Below are 22,409 nucleotides of genomic sequence, written 5' to 3' on the forward strand. Positions count from 1 at the left end.
GTACCCTCATCTAGGCTCAGCCAGTTTATCTGCCTCAAACTGGCTCAGCTCCACAGCTGATATGTGAAACCTGGTCTGTTTCTGGTTTTATGATCCACATGTGATGCTCCAGAAAAAAAAACAAAAATGTCTCTAACTCTATTTACCAGACTGGGGGTGGGGAGGGTACATATAGTTATGTATTTCGATACATAAATCTAACTTATTTAAAATAGGACCTTTTGCTCTCCTTATGCTTCACATACAAAAATGTGTGTTCATCACTTTAAAAATCCACAGCATAATGAAGAGAATAAAGTTCCCTTCCTCAATGAGCCCCCAGAGACCAACCTCCAGAATCAACTGTTAACAATATTTTTATTTATCATTCCAGAAATTTTCTACATGTGTGTATACATGGGTTTCTATAACTTCATTTTATACAAATGAATAGGATGTTTTAATACATACTTATTATTTAGGTCATTTCTAAGTTTTTTCACATGGCCCTATGACTAGATACTTTCAAAAACACAGATAGTCCTTGATTTAGAAGCACATGATAACCTAAAAACTCAATTTGTAAATAACCTTTCTGAAACTCAAAACACCTTTTCAGAGGAATAATGTTTTAAATCTGGATCAACAAACTTTTTCTACAAAGGGCCAGGTAATAAGTATTTTCAGCTCTACAGGCCACAGTGTGTCACGCGTTCTTCTCGTTGTTTTGTTTTGTTTTGTTTTTATTTACAATCTTTTTAGAATGTAAAAACCAATCTTAACTCTTAGGCTATAAAAAAATGGGGTGTGGGCCAAACTTGGCCTTCGGATTATAGCTTGCTGACCCCTGTTCTAAATAGCAGTTAGGTGCCAAGCTTAGCTCTCAGAAGCAATGGGTTGCTAAGATATGAAAAGAGATACTGTCTTTTGTTTTATTATTATTTTTTAAAAGATTTTATCCATTAACTTGTCAGAGAGAGAGCACACAGGGGTGTGCAGCAAGGCAGAGGTTGAAGCAGGCTCCCTGTTGAGCAAGGAGCCCCATGCGAGACTCCATCCCCAGACCCTGGGATCATAACCTGAGCCAAAGGCAGATGCTTAACAGAATGAACCACCCAGGCTTCCCAAGATAATATACTTTAAATTGCTCTATAAACCATAACATCTCTACCAATGTGAAGAACTATTAGACAGTTCTTCAGTACTTAGCATGTGGGTAACTTTAAAACTGTTAACACTGAATAAAAAAGTTTTATGTATCTCAAATTGCATGAATTAGTGAAGAATCTGAATAGAATTCTCAAGTGAGAATCTACAAGGCAGCAGAGATAGATAACATCATGTTACATCCGATCCTACCTTTAAATAAACACACCAGGATTCAAATTTGATTGGTTAGTGTGGTGTGAGTTCACTGGATAAGTAAGTGGCTCCTTCCATCAACAAAAGAGTGGACCACTGAATTTCTACCTCCTGTGGACACTGAAAAGACTTTTCTTCTACCTTTTCACAGACACATGCACTGACCTAGCCTTGAATCCTCTGTCAGCTGTACCTGCTGTAACCTACAAAGGTGGAGAAGAGGCAGAGAGTAGAATAGAGAGGATGCTGGAGAGTCATCTGGTGACTACCTGTATTAAAAGCCTTATTTTAACAATAACAGAAAATCCTGGTCTCATTTCATTGAGCTTTAACCCTTATGACTTGCCTCTTCTCTGTCACAGAGAATAACTTCATAACATGACTACACTTTTATCTTCTTATAAAAGAAATGCAGAGTTATTTCTGAAGCATCTGGGCTGAAACAGGAAAGAAGGTCAAAAAGAAAGGCACTAAAGAGAATCACGTGTGAGAAAGGGGTTGATGGGCTGATTGTATACACAGGCAAAGAAGGCAGTTCATGTCATACATGCAATCTGAGAAGGGAAGGCCGGGTGGAGGGAAGATGCTGCCCTGGGCATGTGGCTTCATGTCAACAGGGTCCTTAATGCAGCGGCATTCTGTGATATTTCCTTTAGCAAAGCATCCTATAACTTGCTAAAAGGGGTCCTTTCAAAAAAAAAATTCTGTAATAAAAAAAGAAAACAGAGACTATCCATACCTTGTATTTTAAGGACCCATTGGTTCCTCTGAGTCTTCTTGACTTCTTGTCCAGGCAGGTGAGCCAGAGCACAGTGGCAAAAAAAGGGTGTCAATGATGACAGGCATAGTAAAAATATTACCTACATTTGTACACCACTGAAGAGTTTAGAAAATACTTTCCCAAGTATTATCCTCGTAACAACTCTGTAAAGTCAGGGATTTGGAGATGGGTGCGGTAACTTGCCCAGGGTCACACAGCTAGCAAAGGGCAGAGCAGAAAACAGCACTTGAAGTTTCTGAGGCCAAATTCAGTACTCTCCACATCTCCCACACTGCTTTGCAGGAGGTTCCACAGAGACCTGGTAGGAATAGGCATTTCTACTTGTATTCCTCCCCCTGTTTTGTATTTAGTGCTTAGACTCCTATGAACATCACTCTAAGTGTCCTGCACTTATTAAACACATGACACTGCTGACCTTCAAATAAACCAGCATGGTTTGCTGAGCATCTGCATCTGCATGGGGGAGACTGCAGAGCCACGATGGGATGGGAGCCAACTCTGGGACCAGACTCGTGGGCTGAAATCCTCAGTGCACGGCTGACCAGCTGTGTGAGCTTCAGCATGTTACTTAACCTCTGATCAATGTATGAAAAGCATATAGCCCGGTGCCAAGGACGTAACAGAAGTTCAGTAACTGATACAGATTTCACTCTTACTGAGTCTTCACCTCCCTTCTTTGGGACCAAAAGAAAAACTACCAACAAGAGGTTGATTGGTATCTTCAACTCTACTTTCTTCTTTCTAAAGAAAATAGTCGCAAATACATGAACAGAGGGAATGCCTTGTATATACATGCTCACGGGTTTGGCTAATGAGTCTATCTGGTTGTGCACAGCCTCCACATGCTAAAATAATCCATCCTAGCCCTTAAGCCAAGCTACAATTTAAAAATTTAATAAATGGCACTCATCCTCTAATCTCTCCCTATACATGATTGACAAGCATCAGTGGAAGCATCTTGTGGAAGTTACTGTTCTGGAAAGCTGGGGTAAGTGGGCTGAAAGCCAAAATTACCCAAATAGCTGGAACTGGAATTTATTTCCCAGCTAGTGAAAATAATCAGTTGTCAAGGGCTCCCCCTACTGGCACCAAAAAGCAAAGGCTAAAATTCAGATAACATTTATGCAGGGTACAGAGTATTGTGTCTCTTTCTTCTTCTGGACAAGTTCCTGCAACAAAAAGGAATATAAGACTTACTTCAAACTATTTGTCTTTCTGAGGGATGGAAGTTCATGACTTAAAGATCCAAATTTCATCATAACTAAAAATACATGCATAGAGGGCCCCTGGGTGGCTCAGTGGGTTAAGCAGCTGACTTCGGCTCTGGTCATGATCTCAGGGTCCTGGGATCGAGTCCTGCATCGGGCTCCCTGCTCAGCAGGGAGCCTGCTTCCCTCTCTCTCTGCCTGCCTCTCTGTCTACTGTGATCTCTCTCTGTCAAATAAATAAATAAAATCTTTAAAAAAAATAAAAATAAAAATACATGCATAGAGAGAAAAGCTCACACAGGAGATTCAAAAACTGGGGATGGGAGAGACTTAACATCATGCTGAATGGGAAAGAGATGAAGGAAATGGGGGTGGGGCTCACTGGAGAGAAAAAGGACCGAAGGGTATGGAGCAGGAATGATATCTGACAGACTAGCATGGAAGCAAGAAAAGCCTTATGTTATGCAGCCCCACTAGAGGGCGGAGTCATCAGAGAACAGATTTTACCTTATAGAAAGGAAGAACAATTAATAATGAGCACGATCATACATAAGGAACTACAAAGGGCAGGTGTGAAGGATCATCACTGACTGGTGAGTGGGCAGAGAACTAAATACTTAGGATTTTAGTTCTAGAATCCTGAGAATGTATGTTAAAATTCCAAACAACTGAACAGTCCTGTTAAGGCTAGTTGGTGTCATCCTCAGACTTTTTTTCAATAATAAGTTGAAATTGAAATTTTTCGATATTAAAGTGAAACATACTGTGCTTCAAGCCTTGATTTAATCTCAAAATAATTTTAAGAGAAAAGACGTCAAAATCAAAATTAAGGGTAGATCATGCCAATGTCAACTTCCTAGTTCTAACGTTCTACTACAGTTTATGTAAGTTACCATAGGAAGAAGCTAGGTGAAGTGTACCCATGGCCTCTACATTATTTTTGCAATTTCCTGTGAATCTATAATTACCTCAAAATAAAGAGCTTTTAAAAATCAAATTAAAGATATTTCCCTACAGAGCTCCTGGGTGACTCAGTTGGTTAAGTGTCTGCCTTCGGCTCAGGTCATGATCCTGGGGTTCTGGGATCCAGCCCCACACTGGGCTCCCTGCTCAGTGGGGAGCCTACTTCTCCCTCTCGCTCTGCCTCTGCCACTCCCACTGTGTGTGCTTTCTTGCTCTCTCTGTCAAATAAATAAATAAATATTTTTAAAAAAAGATATTTCCCTAAGAGGTTCTAAGTAACCTCAAAGACAATCCAGTTCGGTTCAAGAGTACAGTGTCCTCAGCCACAAATGACTCCGTACAAGTATCTACAGGCAGCAGGGCTCATTTCAAAACCATGATCAATCAGCTATTAAGATTTACAGTTGTGATTAGGAAAGCCTGTCATGCTGACAGGTGTCTAATTTGGTTAGGATGATCATAAATCTTCAGCTATCTCAGATCACATCATCAAAATCACCTATAGGCAATACATTCTTACAACTGCTGACTACATTGTACTACAAAGGAACCACATACAGACTTAATTACTATATTTATCTAACTGTAACACAGTAACATGCTCATATCTTCCTCCTCCCCTAACTATGACTTACAACAAGAACTACAACCTGTTTTTATCTCACCAAAACCTAACCCATTAATAGTTTTTTAGTAAATACTCATAAAACAAGTAAGAAATAAACCAGTAATTAAGTTATTTTCTTCGACTTCTGGGACTTTGACTTTCTTTTCTGATACAAAGACATCCAAAGAAACATCAGAGTCCCTACTTTGGAATCAGGATTAAGTATATGTATACATATACATACAAATGTGTTTATGACAAAGTCTACAAAACACAGGTGTTTAATTTCTAAAGACCTTTAATAACCACTTGTTTTTGATCTGCTATTTTCCTAAGACACTGTTAACTCAGCTTGCTTTTTTTTTAAGATTTTATTTATTTGACAGAGAGAGAGAGAGAGAGAGAACAGGCAGGGGGACCAGCAGGCGGAGGAAGAGAGAGAACAGGTTCCTTGTTGAGCAGGGAGCCCAAAATGGGGCTCAATCCCAGGACTCTGGGATCATGACCTGGGCTGAAAGCAGATGCTTAACCTACTGAGCCACCCAGGCACCCCAATTCAGTTATGATTTATAATGAAAGAGAGAGGTCAAGCTTTTCCAGACAGGAAAACCAATATGAACTGTTGAACAGATCCCCTGAGCTTATAAGTTCCTGCTAGAATGATCTCTGCCTAGTTTCACCAAGTGCCAAAAACATTCAGCCTCTTTCAGAAATTACTGCAATATTATCACCTTTGGATTCTTCGATATTAACCAAATGAAAAGCATATGGAAATTTCTTTTATCTGTTTATTAAAAATGTTTTTGAAATAAATACTTTGAACAACCATTAACAATCAAAGCAGTGAGATCACTGAGTGTTGCTTCTTTCTGCAAAGAAGGCACACCATTAGCTTGTATAGTTAATGCAACAGCCACATCCAAAGTCAATTAGGCTGTTTTAAACACATGACGGACACTACTTACGATCCCAGAGATACCAAGGACTCCTCGGGGTCAGTCATCTGAATAGGCTCTGAAGCTGGCTTGATCCTTAGAACCTCTGCAAAGCCATCACCAAACCAGCAAGTAATATGTGCTATGTCTACAGTAAAGTAGAAAAGGCGGTCCTGGCAGAGCTTCCGTCGATACACAGACCGAGGGTCGGCTGACAGCACAGCCTCAATGGCATGCCTTGCTTCCTCTGCTGATTGGAAATACTTAAATGAAGGCTGACTGCCATCTGCAATGAGAAGAATACAACTTAATGCTGGTCAACTTTCAGTACAGTCAACTTCAATGTGGAGTATCACACTGAATACACTATCACTTGAAATGAACTGGGTTTGGCAATCTACTCAGTTGTTACAGAGAATGTTGCTTTCAGGTGGTTTCATTAGATTAAACTTACGCGTGCCCCAAATTTTCATTCACTGAACAAAACCTTCTATGTTCAATGTCGACTCTGATTTGATTCCTTGTCATTCCATTTCTTCTCAGAATGGAGGCATGGTCAGGGAAATGCATGACAGTCCCAGCACTCTCAGAAAGCCACAAGAAAGAAGACTAAACCCACCTATACCCAGAGCACCAGCCATAAGCAAGGGATGGTGTCTCAGAGAGCTGGTGTCACAGCCCTAGTTAAAGTAACACCACACTCCCTAAGGAACGAGGACTTGGGAGAGTCCTGAAAAATAGTAGTATAGATACTCTGAGAAAGTTAAATACCATCACTAGAGAACAAGCCACCCCAAACCACCAAGGTGAGGATGTACAGGTAAACAGACGTACACCCTATTAAGTGGCAAAACTTCCTACATCTGTGTCATCACGGATGTATTTTAATTTTTAAAAATACAGTATGAACAAAACTTAAATAAAAAATTAACTGTGACTTAATTTTTAATAGCTACAACATAACATACATCCAAATAAAGGCCAGGCCCTCCCAGGAAGGCATGTGCTTTAAACAATGTTGTTCCCGTTCAAAATACCATGTGGAGTGGTGGTGGATCTTTATTCTTTTGAAAGTAAATTCAGTTTTTAGAAAACAGCCAAAATCACTTGGGTAGTAAGTTCATAAATAAAGTCATGAAGTTCGATCTTTGTTCAAAAACCAAGGACCAATTCAACTGCTGATCATGTGGAATCCTTATTAAAAAAAAAAAAAAAAATCCCATTAAGGACCAATTATGCAGTGCTAAGATTCCTTTACTGCATGGCTCATGAAATGACTCCAAGGCCACTCAAAAAAGAGTAATTCCAGAAACATCCCGCTCTTCACTAACAGTATACCTGGTAAAAGCTTCAGGACTTTGCACAGTTGTTCATTTGGCACAGGTGCCCTTCCATCACTTCTCTGCCTACTTATTCTTCCAGGCTCAGCTCAAATACTTTTTCCTCCAGGAAGTACTCCCAAATTTTCTCCCTGCTCCCCAAGTCATAATCCTTTTCCCTGTCATGTGCCCATAAGCACTCCATTCCAGTGCCAATCCCCCCGACTCCTACCACCAACACACAGCCACCATTTCAGTATCTTTTATCTTTTTTAGACTCTAAAGCTTCTGACAGGGCCATTTCTTATTTCTGTATTAACTCCAAATTCTGCTGGTCCAAATCAGTTCCTGTTTTATAGTTACATTTAATTTCTCTTTTTAGTGCTTTTTCAAATCAACAAGGCACATTATAACCTCTCAGACACCCAGCACTATAGTTTGAAAAAGATAAAACTTTCCAAAGTAAGAAGCAATCACTGCTAACTGCAGGTGAAAGGGTAAGTAGAAATATAAAGTATATTCTGAGCAACACTGCTTTCTTTGTTCTTTCACAAAATCCCTTTAAAACTGACCTTCCTCTGTATACAATGAGGAAACAACTTTCATAAACAAAACTTTTAAAATAAAGAGCTCAATTTAAAAATCAGATGCTTTGTTTAAACATAAAGCCTTCAGAAAGAATAAGAAACACACCGTGGAGTGGCACATGAAATCAGACATGTCCTTGGCAACCAATTGGCTGTTCTTATGGGCTCGTTGCAGCCACCTTCCTTCTAGACTGCTGCCTCACATCTGCTACGGGCTGGGGAACCAGGGGAGGGCATCTATTACAAACTGTGTGTTAAAGTAAACGAGTCCAAGTAAAAGCCCTTTGGCCTCTCTTCTACAGTAAAGGGCACGTCTCCAGTGCTGGGACTTTTTACAGGGACAATTACTGTGCTAAGAGACTTCCCTTCTACTCCTAGGCTCCGTGCCACAGGGAGAGCTATCAGCCGTCTGACAGAATAAGGTGGGATATTTCTCTAGTCAGAGAGTAAAACATGAAAAAACTTAATCCAAGTATAGAATGAGCACAATTTAGCTTCTGAACGCTGTTTGAAAACTCCAGGAACTACTGTAACAGACTGACAAGAGGCCCTAAATCATGCGCCACCTCACGAGGCAGGAGCCATTCTCAGCAAACACTTCACTGAGTGTCTGGGACTCACTGTGCTGAAGAAGGCTCGTCGTCAGATGGTGCTGTTGCCCAAACAGAATTGTATACTCCTACAGTTCGTATAACCAGTCATACTGACAAATCCTCTATATAATTGCCCTCAGAAATACCAAATTTGGCTAAAGCTCTCATTCCAAACTAAAAGACAGAGGGTACCTGGCTCACCTTCTGAACTGAGGTGCTCGAGGTCCGTCTCTGCGTGAGGAGTGAAGCGGACTTCCAAGGGGGCCACAGGGGCCTCTCTAACCCAGTCAGGGACCGCGCTGCAGTGGGCTGCACCAGCCATCCTGGAAGGACACTGACGAACCACCGGCTGTATCTCCGCACTGTTTCCTTGTGCAACCACTGCTTCCTTCCCTCTCTTTAGCCTCTTTTCTGTACCTTCCTCTGAAAAGCTCTTCCCCGGACAATTTGAGCCAATTTGTTCTTCTGCCACACTCAGACTCTGATCACTTCTTGATTCTACACCCAAATCTGCTGCTATTTCCCTGGGCTGAGGGGAGTTTTGCTGGATTTTTGTTGAGTTATCATGTTTCATGTAGTTTGTTCCTGAAGTTCCATCTTCACATTTAGGTTTTTCCTTAGTGTGACTACAGGCTTGTGGTTTATCACACCTTGAGAGCTGTCGCTGGTCATAGTGGTCAGTCTTGCCATCAGACTGGAATGTGTTTTGGGATTTATATTGGTTATTCTGTAAATTAAAGTCCTGTAGAGGCTGAATCAAATTTTGTGGGGAGTCATACTCAGCTATGTAGGGCTTTATGTCTAGGACAGGTGTGCCATGAATCATGTCAATTCCAGAAAGATATATAGCTCCACCTATAATATGAAAAACACATCCTCTTAGAAATCATAACAATGAAGAACGGTACAAACAATTAAGAACCAACATCATCTGCTTATGCCTCACCAAGCTTACTCACAATTCTCTTACACACCAGGTTTTCTTATACCTGGTGCCAACACACCCTTTTCATTCTGCCTGGAAACCCATCCTCTTCTTCACCTGTGTTAAACTCCTACATGCTCTTTAGGGCTCCTCTATGAAACCTCGCCTACAGAGCCTTTCTGGCTCTTCCACACATAAGCACTATTTCCTCTGTGTTCCACAGAGAAACCTATGTAAAAACCTCTACTACACCCCTTTTCATATGGTCTGGCAATGACCTAGTCAGTCTCTCTCCCTAGACAGTGTGGGTAGGCCCTTGAGCACTGACTCATTTTTCCATCACTGGGGCTTCTAACTCTGTTTCAGGCATAGCAGAGTCTTCAGTATGTCTCTGTGGGCTCAATGAGGATTTCCACTGTGGCAAATATACACGAAAGTGGCCCCCAGAATGCACACCTCCTGGTGTTCACACCCTTGGATAATCCCCATCTTTTGAGTGTGACTTGATATCACTCCAATGACTGTGTTACATTATCTAAGACTCCTGTGCCTGCAGGCAGATTCACTCCGAGATATTCTCCTGGTGGGCTTGATGAAGTAAGCAACCACCCTGAGAAAGCCCAAAAGGCAAGGCACTGCAGAAGCCTTTAGGAGCTGAGGGCAGCCACCAGCCAACAACCTGCAAGCAACTGTGGCTCTCAGTTCCACAACTACAAGGAAATGAATTCTGCCAACAACATGAGTGAGCCTGGAAGCAAATTATTCCCCAGTTAAGCCTCCACATAAGAACTCATCTAGATCACACCTTATTTGCAGCCTGGTAAGATCCTAAGCAGAGGACTGGCTTAGCTGTTCCCATATTTCTAAACTAATTATTATGAAACATAGTAATATTTCAAAGAGATAATAAATGTGTGTTGTTTAAACTGACTAAGTAGGGGCGTCTGGGTGGCTCAGTCGGATAAGTGTCTGCCTTTGGGCTCAGGTCATGATCCCAAGATCCCGGGATCAAGCCTGGTATCAAGCCCCTGCTCAGTGGGGAGTCTGCTTCTCCCACTCCTTTTGCCCCTCCCCTCCCCTCGTGCTCTCTTTCTCTCTCTCTCAAATAAAGAAAATCTTTAAAGAAATAATAAAAAAAAAAAAAACAATAAAGTGTATGGTAATTTGTTACACAGCAATGGAAATCAACACATCCATCAAGACTCAAACACTTAAACAGAACATAAGTCACCACTGCCAAATATTAACAGGTCTTTTGTCTCACTTATACAGCTGCATGTCCAGTGCCTGCTACTGGTGCAGATTCTACTAACTTGATTCTTGGGAAATTGGCCAAATGAGAATCAAAAAATTGCATATGATCACATTCCATTCTGTCTCTATTTAAGAAAAACAAGACTAACAGAGGACTGATTTCTAAAACATGCTCACTACGAATGAGCCTGGAACTTTGGAATAATGACTTTGGACTTCCTAACTAACAGATATGCCCAACAATGTCTGCAGAAGGAAGAAAGCATTGTAGTATACATAAACGTTATTGGGATTTAGACTTACACAACCCCCTGGCTGGATGCTATTAGGCGTATTATCAAACATTAAAGAGCCTCAGCTTCCTCATCCATAGGAGGAGGACTGCTACCCTATCAAACCCAAACAGCCACAGAGCGATAACGCACCTCAACACGCTTTATAAACTGTAAAGCACCATGCAACCACTAGTAGTCATCATAACACTTACTTGTAAGAATGTCTATAGTGTTATTGTGTTTGCCTTTTACATTTCTAATTTGAGCTCCCCCATGAGAATTTTAAGTTCTTCTTCAATGCAGGGATTGTGTGTGTGTGTGTGTGTGTGTGTAAATTTTTATTTTTATCTACTGTTTTTGGTGACACACAATAGTTTAATAATGAGAACTGCAAGTGATGACATCATAACAGGATATATTAAAACCTGAAAAAATACAGAGCGCTTCATGAATTTGTGTGTTATCCTTGTGCAGGGGCCATACTAATCATCTCTGCATGGTTCCAATTTTAGCATATGTGCTGCTGAAGCGAGCACAATGCATGGATTTTTATCTAATTTGTTTACCACTATACCCTCAGCACCTAGAACAATGCCTGGCATATACACAGTGCTCAGAAAATATGTGCGGGATGCACAAATGATAATAAAATGTTCAGTAATAGGGCACCTGGGTGGCTCAGTGGGTTAAAGCCTCTGCCTTCGGCTCAGGTCATGATCCCAGGGTCCTGGGATCGAGCCCCGCATCAGGCTCTCGAGAGCTGGCTTCCCTTCCTCTCTCTCTGCCTGCCTCTCTGCCTAATTGTGATCTCTGTCTGTCAAATAAATAAATAAATAAAATCTTTAAAAAAAAAAGTTCAGTACTATTACTCAAGCTGGTTGGCTATCACAAATTGACAAAGCTCAAGTTGAACTGCCTTCAGAATTTTCTTGGAAAACCTATCCAAGGCTAGGCTGAATACAACCCAGGGGACGGAGTTCAAGTTCTGGCAAAAAACAAACAAAATAACTGATCTTACCTATTTAGCACTAAGTAGCCTGAAAAGTACTCACAGCTTTTGTCTCATAAGATCCTAAAAAAATTTTAAAAATTTTAAAAATTAAAAAAAAGAAAATACTATGTAGTCCCAGAGAGGGCAGGTCCTACTCCTTCACCCACTTTACAAACCAGGAAGCTAAAGCCTAGAATGGACTCCTGACCTCCAGTCTTCTGCCTCTCCAACAAATGTGCTTATTGTTAGTCAGAGTGATCCAAGAACGAGATGCTTTACTAACAAACAAAACAAACCAAAACTCAAAGATACAGAGAACAGATCACTGGTGGCCAGAGGGAACAGAGTAAGGAGATAAATGAAATGGGTCAAAGGGATCAGGAGATACAAACTCCCAATGATACAATAAGTCTTAGGGATGTCATGTACAGCACAGTCAGTAATATTGTATCATATATTTGAAAGTTGTTGAGAGTAGATCCTCAAAGTTCACACTTTGAAAAAATATTTTAAACTATATGGTGACAAATAATATCTAGACTTATTGCGGTGATGATTTCACAACGTATATAAATATTGAACCATACTGTACGCTTGAAACTAATACGTCAATTATACTTAAAAAAAAAAAAAAAACCATGGATGCTTCCAAAAAATGTATGGCCCAGTAACTAGGCTATATCTGAATACACAGTTAAAATGAACCTGGTATTCTACCCAGGTACTTCCACAATCTGACAGGTGTTTAAATGTTATTATACTGCAATTCATAGCAGACCCTCTGCCACACATCAGAGTTAACAGGTGTACTACAACCACAGCGTATGTTCATCTCCTCAAAGTGCAAGGAAGAAATAATACACCACCACCCTACATGTTTACCATATCTACACATACAAGCAGTTATTCTCTGTTAATTCTGAATGTGTCCAATTATTGTTGAATAATTTTGTATTTACTATATTCTAAGTCAGAGAAAATTTGGTTACTAATTTAATTATTTTTTAATAATGTAATAGTTTCTAATATATGGGATGATATAATTAAACTCTGAGCATCCTATGAGAGCTGATTTCAAAGGGTGACATTCTTTTTTAGTCATTTCTTCTTCCATGCCTGGTAATCCCCAGGGGTTAACACCATTGGTACTCCTCCGAATAACAGCCAGTTAATACTATGTTTGTTTTATAAGACTTCTTTTAGAGAAGGAAAAAAGATAAAAGTAGAAATGAAATTTGTTACCTTCTACCTTTTCCAGTTTGGCCAGGGTCAGTCCTATCGCATTGGGACGATGTGGGCTCCTTGTGGAGAAAACTCCAGTCTTGATGCCATTCAGCCTAGGAGGCTGCACTTTTGCCTTACAGCTCAAATGACCATTTTTGTGAAAAACAAACAAAATCCTATTGAAAATAAACCAAACCACCAAGTAAGGAAAGAATACTAAATGAATTTATCATAATAATTTTATGGGGGAAAAAAACTTTAATCTTTTATCCCACAAGTTAAAGCTGAAGGAATGCTTTTTAACGGTACTAAAATGTAATCAGTGGGGAAAAAAATAATGCCATTCTCATTCCTTGAAGGAAGGCAGCGTCTTATCTCTATATCCTAACACAATTACCGGTATGTTGCAGGAACTTTTACAAATATTTGTCAAGTGCCTGAATAAGCATTATTTATGAAGAGCCTGCTATTTGCCACTAAGTCTGCTACACATTTTTATACTTATTTAACTCTCTTAACAAGCCCAGGACTTGTAATTTAACCTCCATTTTAAGAATGAGCCATTTAACATTTAAGAAATGTTAAATAACTTCACTGGGTCTTCCTAAATAAAACAGAAAAGCAGGAAACCATAAAGAGAAACAATAACAGATTCAAACTCATTAAATCATTAAATTTATGACTATAAAATGTTATCCCAGGAGAAAACGTTTGCTACATGTACAATAGATAATGGGTTAATATCTGTGGTATATAAACTGTTCCTACAAATCACAAAGGGGAACTCATTATAAGAAATTAAGCAAAGATGGGGCGCCTGGGTGGCTCAGTTGTTAGGCATCTACCTTCGGTTCAGGTTATGATCCCAGAGTCCTGGGATTGAGTCCCACATTGGGCTCCCTTCTTGGTGCAGAGCCTGCTTCTCCTTCTCCCACTCTCCCTGCTTGTGTTCCTTCTCTCGCTATGTCACTCTCTGTCAAATAAATAAATAAAATCTTTTAAAAAAAGAAAGAGGGGCGCCTGGGTGGCTCAGTGGGTTAAGCCTCTGTCTTCAGCTCAGGTCATGATCTCAGGGTCCTGGGATCGAGTCCCGAATTGGGCTCTCTGCTCAGCAGGGAGCCTGCTTCCCCCTCTCTCTCTGCCTGCCTCTCTGCCTACTTGTGATCTCTGTTGGTCAAACAAATAAATAAAATATTTAAAAAAGAAAAAAAAGAAAGAAACTAAGCAAAGAACATGAATTGACAAAAGAGTAAGAAATAACAGCAATCAAATGAAAAGATGTTGAACCTCACTAATAATTAAGAAATTTAACTGAAAAATAAAATACTGTTTTTCTCAGGTCACCTGGATGGCTCAGTCGGTTGAGCATCTGACTCTTGATTTCAGCTCAGGTCATGATCTCAAGGTGGTGAGATCAATCCCCGCTTAGGATTCTCTCCCTCTGCCCCTCTATCCATGCGTGTGCATGCTCACTCTCTCTCTCAAATAATAAACAAAATCTTTAAAAAATATCTTGTTTTGGGGGCACCTGGGTGGCTCAGTGGGTTGGGCCTCTGCCTTCGGTTCCAGTCATGATCTCAGGGTCCTGGGATCGAGCCCCACATCAGGCTCTCTGCTCAGCGGGGAACCTGCTTTCCCCTCTCTCTTTGCCTGTCTCTCTGCTTACTTGTGATCTCTCTCTCTCTCTCTCTCTGTGTCAAGTAAATAAATAAAATCTTTGAAAAAAAAAAATCTTGTTTTTCCCTGTCTGACAAAATGCAGAAAAACTGGAACATAAACAGTGTTAGCAAGAATGTAAGAAAAGGTCATTTTCATACACTGTTTTCATTTACAATACACAAATTAAGCTTTTTAGAGCAGTTTGGCAGTAGCCCTCCAAAATTATAAATATGCACACCCTCTAGCTCAATATAACCATTTCTGATACTTATTTGTGAAAATGTACATGTGCCAAGATCTGTGTCTAAGAAGGTTTGCTACAGCATTACTATAATAGTAAAATAACTATCCATTAACAAAAGAGTGGTCAAATCATGTCATATCTCTATTTTGCAATAAGAGACAGCCATTAAAGCAAAAAGAAGAAATCTGTATGCATTGTCATGATATACACTGTTAAATGAAGAAAACATAATCCAGGGCGCCTGGGTGGCTCAGTGGGTTAAGCCACTGCCTTCGGCTCAGGTCATGATCTCAGGGTCCTGGGATCAAGTCCCGCATCGGGCTCTCTGCTCAGCAGGGAGTCCGCTTCCTCCTCTTTCTCTCTCTGCCTGCCTCTCTGCCTACTTGTGATCTCTGTCTGTCAAATAAATAAAATCTTAAAAAAAAAAAAAGAAAACATAATCCATTGTTTAAAACAAACACCTACCCCGGTATGTATGTTTATGCTTCTACACCTATTAAAAAAGAAAAAGAAAAAGAAAAGGCCTGGTAGCATGTAACCAAGCTATTAACAATAAAAATTTCTGAAGAGTGCTGGAGCTAAGGATGAGAGAGAAGACAAATAGGAGGGATACAAAAAATCTCTTTATATAGATCTGGACCCATTTTTTTATATATCAGCAATGTTCTTAATTTAATTAATTTAACCAAGATCATACAAACTATGTCAGACACATGTTGCTTTTACTCTACCCACATCTCCAAATTAACAAAAACATAAGCTATCTCAGAATAAATACTTCATTTTAGGTCTTCCCCAGTAAAATCAGACCAAGTCATACTGGTGATGCTGGAGTGGGTAAAAATGGATAGAGACAGAATTCCAAGTGACAGTAACACTAGTATAACACAGGTGCTAATATATGTAACACTTCATTTAGAGTATCCAGATTTCTAAAGTCTCTTTTGTCTCTTAGCAAGAACAAACTTAATTGTTAATGGTCTAGAGCAGAGTCTGCAAACTTTTCCTGTAAAGGGTCATACGCTAAGTATTTGAGTTTACATGCCAACAAGTCTGTTGTAACCATTCAACTCTGCCACTGTACCACAAAAGCAGCCACACACAATATATAAATGAACGGGAATGGCTATGTTCCCATAAACTTATTTAGAAAGATGGGGAAAAAACAAAGATGGAGGGGTAGATGGATTTGGTCCATGGCCTGTAGCTTGCTGACCCCTGGTCCAGAGGACAGAATAATGACTTACAGGCAGAATTACGAAGGTCCATAGAGTACAACTCAACAGAAGGCATTCATCACAATCAGGACCAACTGCAAATGGAACGAGTCCCCTCAGTGGATCCCAAGCTTCCGTGAGAATGCCCAAGTTATGCCTACAGTCACGTGTGTGAATATGCAACAGGAATTCCATGCAACAGCTAAGTGTGGTCTGGAGGGCAGACTCTAAGGTTGCCTTCGATGGGAGTACTTTACTCAAGAGCAGGTTCTTACCCGAAGACCCACTTCTAACCATAAAACAACTTACCACACATGAGAAAACTGTTCTAAACCCATCAAAGAATGTTCAGGATTATTAAAGATGCTCTTTCTAATTCTCAAACAAGCCCGTGAATGGCTACAAATAGACGGCTGCCTTGGAGTACCATTCTTGGCTGAGAAACAGGATTCCAAGTAGCCAATTGGCTCAGTTAAAAGATTCCCTACAGAAGAAAAGTAGGTAAGAAATCATTAGTCAAAATGTCAAATAGAGATGTAGGAAAACATGTTTTCTTTAATGCACTGATTTCATAATTTTAGCATCTACCAAGTGTTACGCAACTATTAAAAATGATTCATATGTCATGAATACATATAAATAAATATATCATCACCACACACATATTATTATATCCCTTTTGACAGCCAGAGAGAGTAAAGGTCTAAGAAAGACAGGGGGCTCGAGGCACCTGGGTGGCTCAGTGGACTAAGCCTCTGCCTTCGGCTCAGGTCATGATCTTAGGGTCCTGGGAGGGAGCCCTGCATCAGGCTCTCTGCTCAGCAGGGAACCTGCTTCCCTCTCTTTCTCTGCCTGCCTCTCTACCTACTTGTGATCTCTGTCAAATAAATAAATAAAATCATTTGAAAAAAAAAAAGACAAGAGAAATTCTCAGAAGTTCTACTATGACCATAACTCAAATTCAATGTTACCATTACTAAGGTATGTGACTTTGGTCAGAACTAAGAGTATTTAGGGGCGCTTGGGTGGCTCAGTGGGTTGGCCTCTGCCTTCAGCTCAGGTCATGGTCTCAGGGTCCTGGGATCGAGCCCTGCATTGGGCTCTCTGCTCAGCGGGCAGCCTGCTTCTCCCTCTCTCTCTGCCTCCTCTCTGCCTACGTGTGACCTCTCTCTATGTGTCAAATAAATAAAAATAAAAGAGCATTTAAAATAGAGGGAATTGGGGCACCTGCGTGACTCAGTCAGTTAAGCGTCTCAACTCTTGCTTTCTGCTCAGGTCATGATCTCAGGATTGTGAGATCGAGCTGCAAGTTGGGCTCTCTGCCAAGCATGGAGTCTTCTCCACATTCTCTCCCTCTCCCTCCCCCCTCCCCTGTCCCTTCCTCTGCTCACGCTTGTGTGCATACTCTAAAGAATAAATGAACTTTTTGGTTTTAAACAAAACAAAAATGAAATTTTTGTTTTTTTGTTTTTAAAGGTTTTATTTGACAAAGAGAAACACAGCAAGAAAGGGATCACAAGAAAGGGGAGTTGGAAAGGGAGAAGAAGGCTTCCTGCTGAGCAGAAAGCCCAATGTGGGGCTGGATTCCAGCATCCTGGGATCACGGCCGGAGCCGAAGGCAGACCCTTAATGACTGAGCCACTCACACACCCCAAGAATAAATGAATTCTTTAAAAATATTTTTTAAATAAAATAGAGGGAATAATATGCACAAAGTTTAAGGACAAGTGCGACAGCACATGCAGAGAACAAGTTATTTTGATTGGCTGAAGTGTGAAAGATCAGGCAAAGAATAACAAAAGATAAGGAGACAGAGATTGTATACAGACATCCTCATGCTTTTCACAAGCTTCATGTAAGCCACTGTGTGTTTGTGAAAGACCTACCTCAGTACCTGTTTTTGCTAATCAAAAGAAATCCAAAAAGAATGTTTGATTTTACGAAAAAAAAAAAAAAAAGGCTAAAGTGGAAAGTGCTCAGCATTTGTTTTGCAGCAAGCTGTTATAGATGCAGGGTGCACCCCAAACAGTGAGATCAGCCCCACCCAGGTCCTTCCCCAGGAACTACACTCAGCATCTGAGCATCAAGCCACCAGAGCTTTGAACTGTGTCTGTGAGCATCTGTGCTTTATCTTAATTTATTTTGTGCATCAACTAACAATATGTGTCCTGAAGTAACAGAAAAGTCTAAGAGAGGTAATTTTTGGGGTCTGGGAACATTCAACAATTTTTCCACATAAATTAATGGTAATTGCTTCTTCGCATTACGCCATTTCAGGTTACGAAAAATTTCATAGAAATGACCTACTTTCAGATAGTGGGGGAAACATGTTCCAAATAAGCATACATTCAACTAAAAAGAACAGAACTGGGTGGTTCAGTCAGTTAAGCATTTGCCTTCAGTTCAGGTCAGGATCCCTGGGATCAAGCCCCGCTTTGGGCCCCCTGCTTAACGGGAAGCTTGCTTCTTTTCCCTCTGCCTGCTGCTCCCCCTGCTTATACTCTCTGTCAAGTAAATAAATAAAAATCTTAAAAAAAAAAAAAAAGGAACAGAATATATGAAACAAAGTAGTTTAAGCAATAAAGGGAGTGCATGGGATCATAATCATACTACTAAAATATCTACAGACAGAAAAGATTTTAGGTTAGGCTTGGTCTAGTAGCTCTCTGCCCCTAGAATGTAAGCTCCATGTGGGCAGCAGTATTTCTACCTTGTTCACTGCTACATTCTCGGCCTAGTACATTGCATGTAAGGGGGTAGGTACTCAAAAAATTCATGTTACTTGGAAAAAAAAGGATTGTTTAAGTCTAAACTGGTTAAAATGGAAAGTGAGGGGCACCTGGGTGGCTCAGTTGGTTTGGCCTCTGCCTTCAGCTCAGGTCATGATCTCAGGGTCCTGGCATCGAGACCCACATTGGGCTCTCTGCTCAGCGGGAAGCCTGCTTTCCCCTCTCTCTCTGTCTGCCTCTCTGCCTACTTATGATCTGTCAAATAAATAAATAAAATCTTAAAAAAAAAAAAAGTGGGCGCCTAGGTGGCTCAGTTGTTTAAGTGACTGCCTTCGGCTCAGGTCATGATCCTGGAGTCCAGGGATCAAGTCCCACAGTGATCGAGTACCATATTGGGCTCCGTGCTCAGCAGGGAGTCTGCTTCTCCCTCTGACCCTCTCCCCTCTCATGCTCTCTTTCTCAAGTAAATAAATAAAATCTTTAAAAAAAAAAAAAAGGAAAGTGAAAAATTGAAAGAATATCTCATTTAAGAACATTTGTTTATACATTTACCTATTTAAATATGTACCTGTATATGCTTAGAAAGCTATCTGGAAGGATATTTCACCAAAATGTTAACATTTTGGTAAAATGGACATGGTAATATAGTAAAAATGGATAGTGAGATTTCTGGACTATTTTTTACTTTATAATTTGTATAATATTCAAAATTTTTTAAATCATCAGAAATCCTCTTTTTTCTTCCTAAGTAGTAACTCCTTTCAAAAGACAAAAACTTGGCAAGGCAGCACCAATATAGGTTTAAAGTCCAAGGTATCCACAACTAGCATTTTTAATTTACAAGTAACTTTCTTTTCCACATTTCATGAAATTTACTAACTTCTTTTAAGAGATGACATACAGACACTCTAGACCATCATTTTATTTTCAGCTTCCATTAATTAAATCTATCTACCAGCACAAGTGGTAAGATTATAGGCCTGGTGTTGTCCCTCACAGTACCTTTCATTACTTTTCACTTATAAAAACTGTTTTATTGGCTACATATAAAGTATTACATGTAATAAATGTATAACAGAGCATAATACTCTGAAATCCTGTGTACCCACCCACCCATTACAAGAACAAGAGCTTTACCAACAAAATGTTATCTTTTTATGTTGCTTCTCTCCTATGGCAACCCATCCTTTCTCCCTGAGATAAACAGGTGGCTGAATGGGATCTTTATCACTCACTACCTTTAATATAATTTTATCACATGCATATGCCTAGATAATATTTATTTTGTTTTGAATTCCATAAAAACTGGGATTAAACTGCACGTTATCTTCTCAGAATTGCTTTTTCTTTCTCAGTATTACAATTCTAAGACCCTTCCATATTGTGTATGTTTTTGATGACTTTAAAATATTTTCCCAAATATGTTTACAGGCATTCTTCTGTTTATCCTCATCCATGTTTCTGTGGAATAAAGATGGTAAACAACTTAGAGATGAAGAAACTAAGGCCAAACAATTCTCTGGTCTTCATTAAAATGCCATAAAGAAAAATGGCCCAAAAAAGACCCCTCACCTAATAAGACGAGATCCCTGTGTCTTGTTTTCATTTGTTTAGCAAACTTTATAATATTCTACAACTGCCAGACATTGAGCTAAGCTTGGGTTAAAGAAACAAGAATTCTTATCACAGCAGAATTAACAGTTGGTTGGGAAGAACCTCACAATATGTTTCAACATCATGGGAAAAATATGGAAAGTACCTAGTGCCATGCAAAGTGCTCAGCAAAACTTGGTTTTCTAAGCTCTTACTTAGGCATTTCTCTTGTTTTAACAATACTGCAATTGTACTAACTGTGTAATAATACGAGAAAAACCAGAGTTTTTGTACACAAAGTTTATCTGTATGTTTTAGTGCTCACAGAAAGTTCAGGTCCTAATGACCCTCCTGCCCAGACCCTAAAATTACCCTTGCTATAATTCACAGGTCCCTCCCCTTCTTAAAATACACTACACCAGTACTCCAGACCCTGAGTTCCTTAATTATATGCTATCTCTAACTAAAATTTTCACTTTTCTGTTAACAGACATTGTATTTCTTAACCTGGTATTCAAGGTTCTCTACAATCTGAATCCAACCAACCTCCTTGCTCCATCCACTATTTCAAATTTATAGTTCCCCAGTCTGGTGTTATGTAGACCTCTAAGCCCTGCTCCTTCCTGCCTATGAAAATATTAGGCCTGTAATCTGGCACTGTGCAACAATTTTTTTTTAATGAGCTCACCCTTCTACAAGTAACAGTGCTTTTAGTAAATTCAATCTAAGTTAAACTTTTATAATCTAAACTTTTATAACATGCACAAACATTTCAGTCTTAAGAATCTTCTTCACAATGAAAACTGGCAGTAACCTAGAAGTCCAACAGTAAGAAATTGATTAGAACACATCTCTAAAGCAAAGTACTATGCAATCCCTTAAAACTATTAATGGCCACCCATTTATATGAAATTTATGTTTTAGAAAGACGTTATAAGACAGTGGGGTCACATAATTCATTTTCTAGTTGTTTCTTAATTCATAATTCTTAATTCATAATTCATTTTCTAGTTGTTTCTGCATGCGCAGAAACAAGTATGTAAGGTAGGCACCAGGATATTAACAGCGGTTTTCTCTGGGTGATGGCAGACTTTTGCTTCCATTTGCGTCTTCTAATTTCTTTTTTTTTTTTTAAAGATTTTATTTATTTACTTGACAGAGAGAGATCACAAGTAGGCAGAGAGGCAGACAGAGAGAGAGGAGGAAGCAGGACCCCTGCCGAACAGAGAGCCCGATGCGGGACTCGATCCCAGGACCCTGAGATCATGACCCGAGCCGAAGGCAGTGGCTTAACCCACTGAGCCACCCAGGGACCCGCGTCTTCTAATTTCTAATGTTAATATTCGGCTCTATGTAATGAGGTGAAAATAAACTCATGCCCAACTTTCCAGCCCCAGTTAAAAAAGATTTCCTGTCTCTCCTCTCCGCCCCAGAACTTTTCCACATCTCACTTCCTACAGCACAGGATGCCTCTCTCGGGGGTATTTATTAATTCCTAACCCGCGTAACACCAGCGTTCACATCCTGTCTCTCCTACGTGAGCAAAAACTCTGTGAGAAAGGCTGTTACACTGCACGTGTCTGTTCCAGCTACGGTGCCAAGCCCAACCCAACCGCAGCTACCAGAAACGGAACAGATGACCTCATGCCGCTCGCCTCAGTAAAATCACGTGGTCGCTAGTGCACGTGATCCGTGGCTTCCCAAGAACTGCAACGACCCACTTGGGTTCAGGTTGTCGCATTTTACATCCCGTTCCGAAGTCGGGTCAGGGGCCTGCGCCCGGGCCTCTTTTTGGGTGCGGAACCGCTGATCTCTCAGAAGTTACCTGTTTCCAGAGCCGGCTTCACGCACCCACACCCGGTCGCTGTGGGCTGAGGCCCCGGCTCTTCCAACACACGCATGGCGATTGCTCACTGAGGTATCGACTCGCCGCGACAGGCCTTCCGCTTCCGGTCTCCGAGCGG

At 40.3% G+C, this 22,409-nt stretch overlaps 1 protein-coding gene and 1 non-coding gene across 3 annotated transcripts; both read right to left on the reverse strand.

Moving 5' to 3' along the window:
* Nucleotides 1-340: 340 nt before the first annotated feature.
* TRMO (tRNA methyltransferase O) lies at nucleotides 341-22,409 on the reverse strand. Of its 2 annotated transcripts, XM_004747665.3 has the most exons (6): nucleotides 22,271-22,409; nucleotides 16,433-16,607; nucleotides 13,022-13,179; nucleotides 8,536-9,189; nucleotides 5,866-6,121; nucleotides 341-3,291 (listed from the first exon to the last, which is right to left on the reverse strand). In XM_004747665.3, exons 1-6 carry the CDS (start codon nucleotides 22,344-22,346, stop codon nucleotides 3,243-3,245), a joined length of 1,368 nt encoding a protein of 455 aa, XP_004747722.1. In that variant the 5' UTR covers nucleotides 22,347-22,409; the 3' UTR covers nucleotides 341-3,242. The 2 variants fall into 2 exon arrangements, with proteins under 2 accessions (XP_004747722.1, XP_004747723.1); XM_004747666.3 differs by lacking the exon at nucleotides 341-3,291 and having other exon boundaries at nucleotides 5,677-6,121; nucleotides 22,271-22,408.
* LOC123392505 lies at nucleotides 11,218-11,324 on the reverse strand. Its single transcript, XR_006607227.1, has one exon. It is a non-coding gene; the product is annotated as a U6 spliceosomal RNA (small nuclear RNA).

The sequence above is a fragment of the Mustela putorius genome, unplaced genomic scaffold, assembly GCF_011764305.1.
Source record: "Mustela putorius furo isolate JIRA1106 unplaced genomic scaffold, ASM1176430v1.1 tig00000580_pilon_pilon_pilon, whole genome shotgun sequence".
Taxonomy (NCBI): Eukaryota; Metazoa; Chordata; class Mammalia; order Carnivora; family Mustelidae; genus Mustela; species Mustela putorius.

Excerpts from the sequence above, each read along its gene's own strand:
- TRMO (XM_004747665.3), bottom strand. The coding sequence starts at position 22,346 with ATGCGTGTGTTGGAAGAGCCGGGGCCTCAGCCCACAGCGACCGGGTGT. Across the intron at positions 13,180-16,432 it reads GAACAGTTTTCTCATGTGTG|GATTTTGTTTGTTTTTCACA; the intron begins GTAAGTTGTTTT and ends TATTTTCAATAG. Across the intron at positions 6,122-8,535 it reads CGAGCACCTCAGTTCAGAAG|ATGGCAGTCAGCCTTCATTT; the intron begins GTGAGCCAGGTA and ends TTCTCATTGCAG.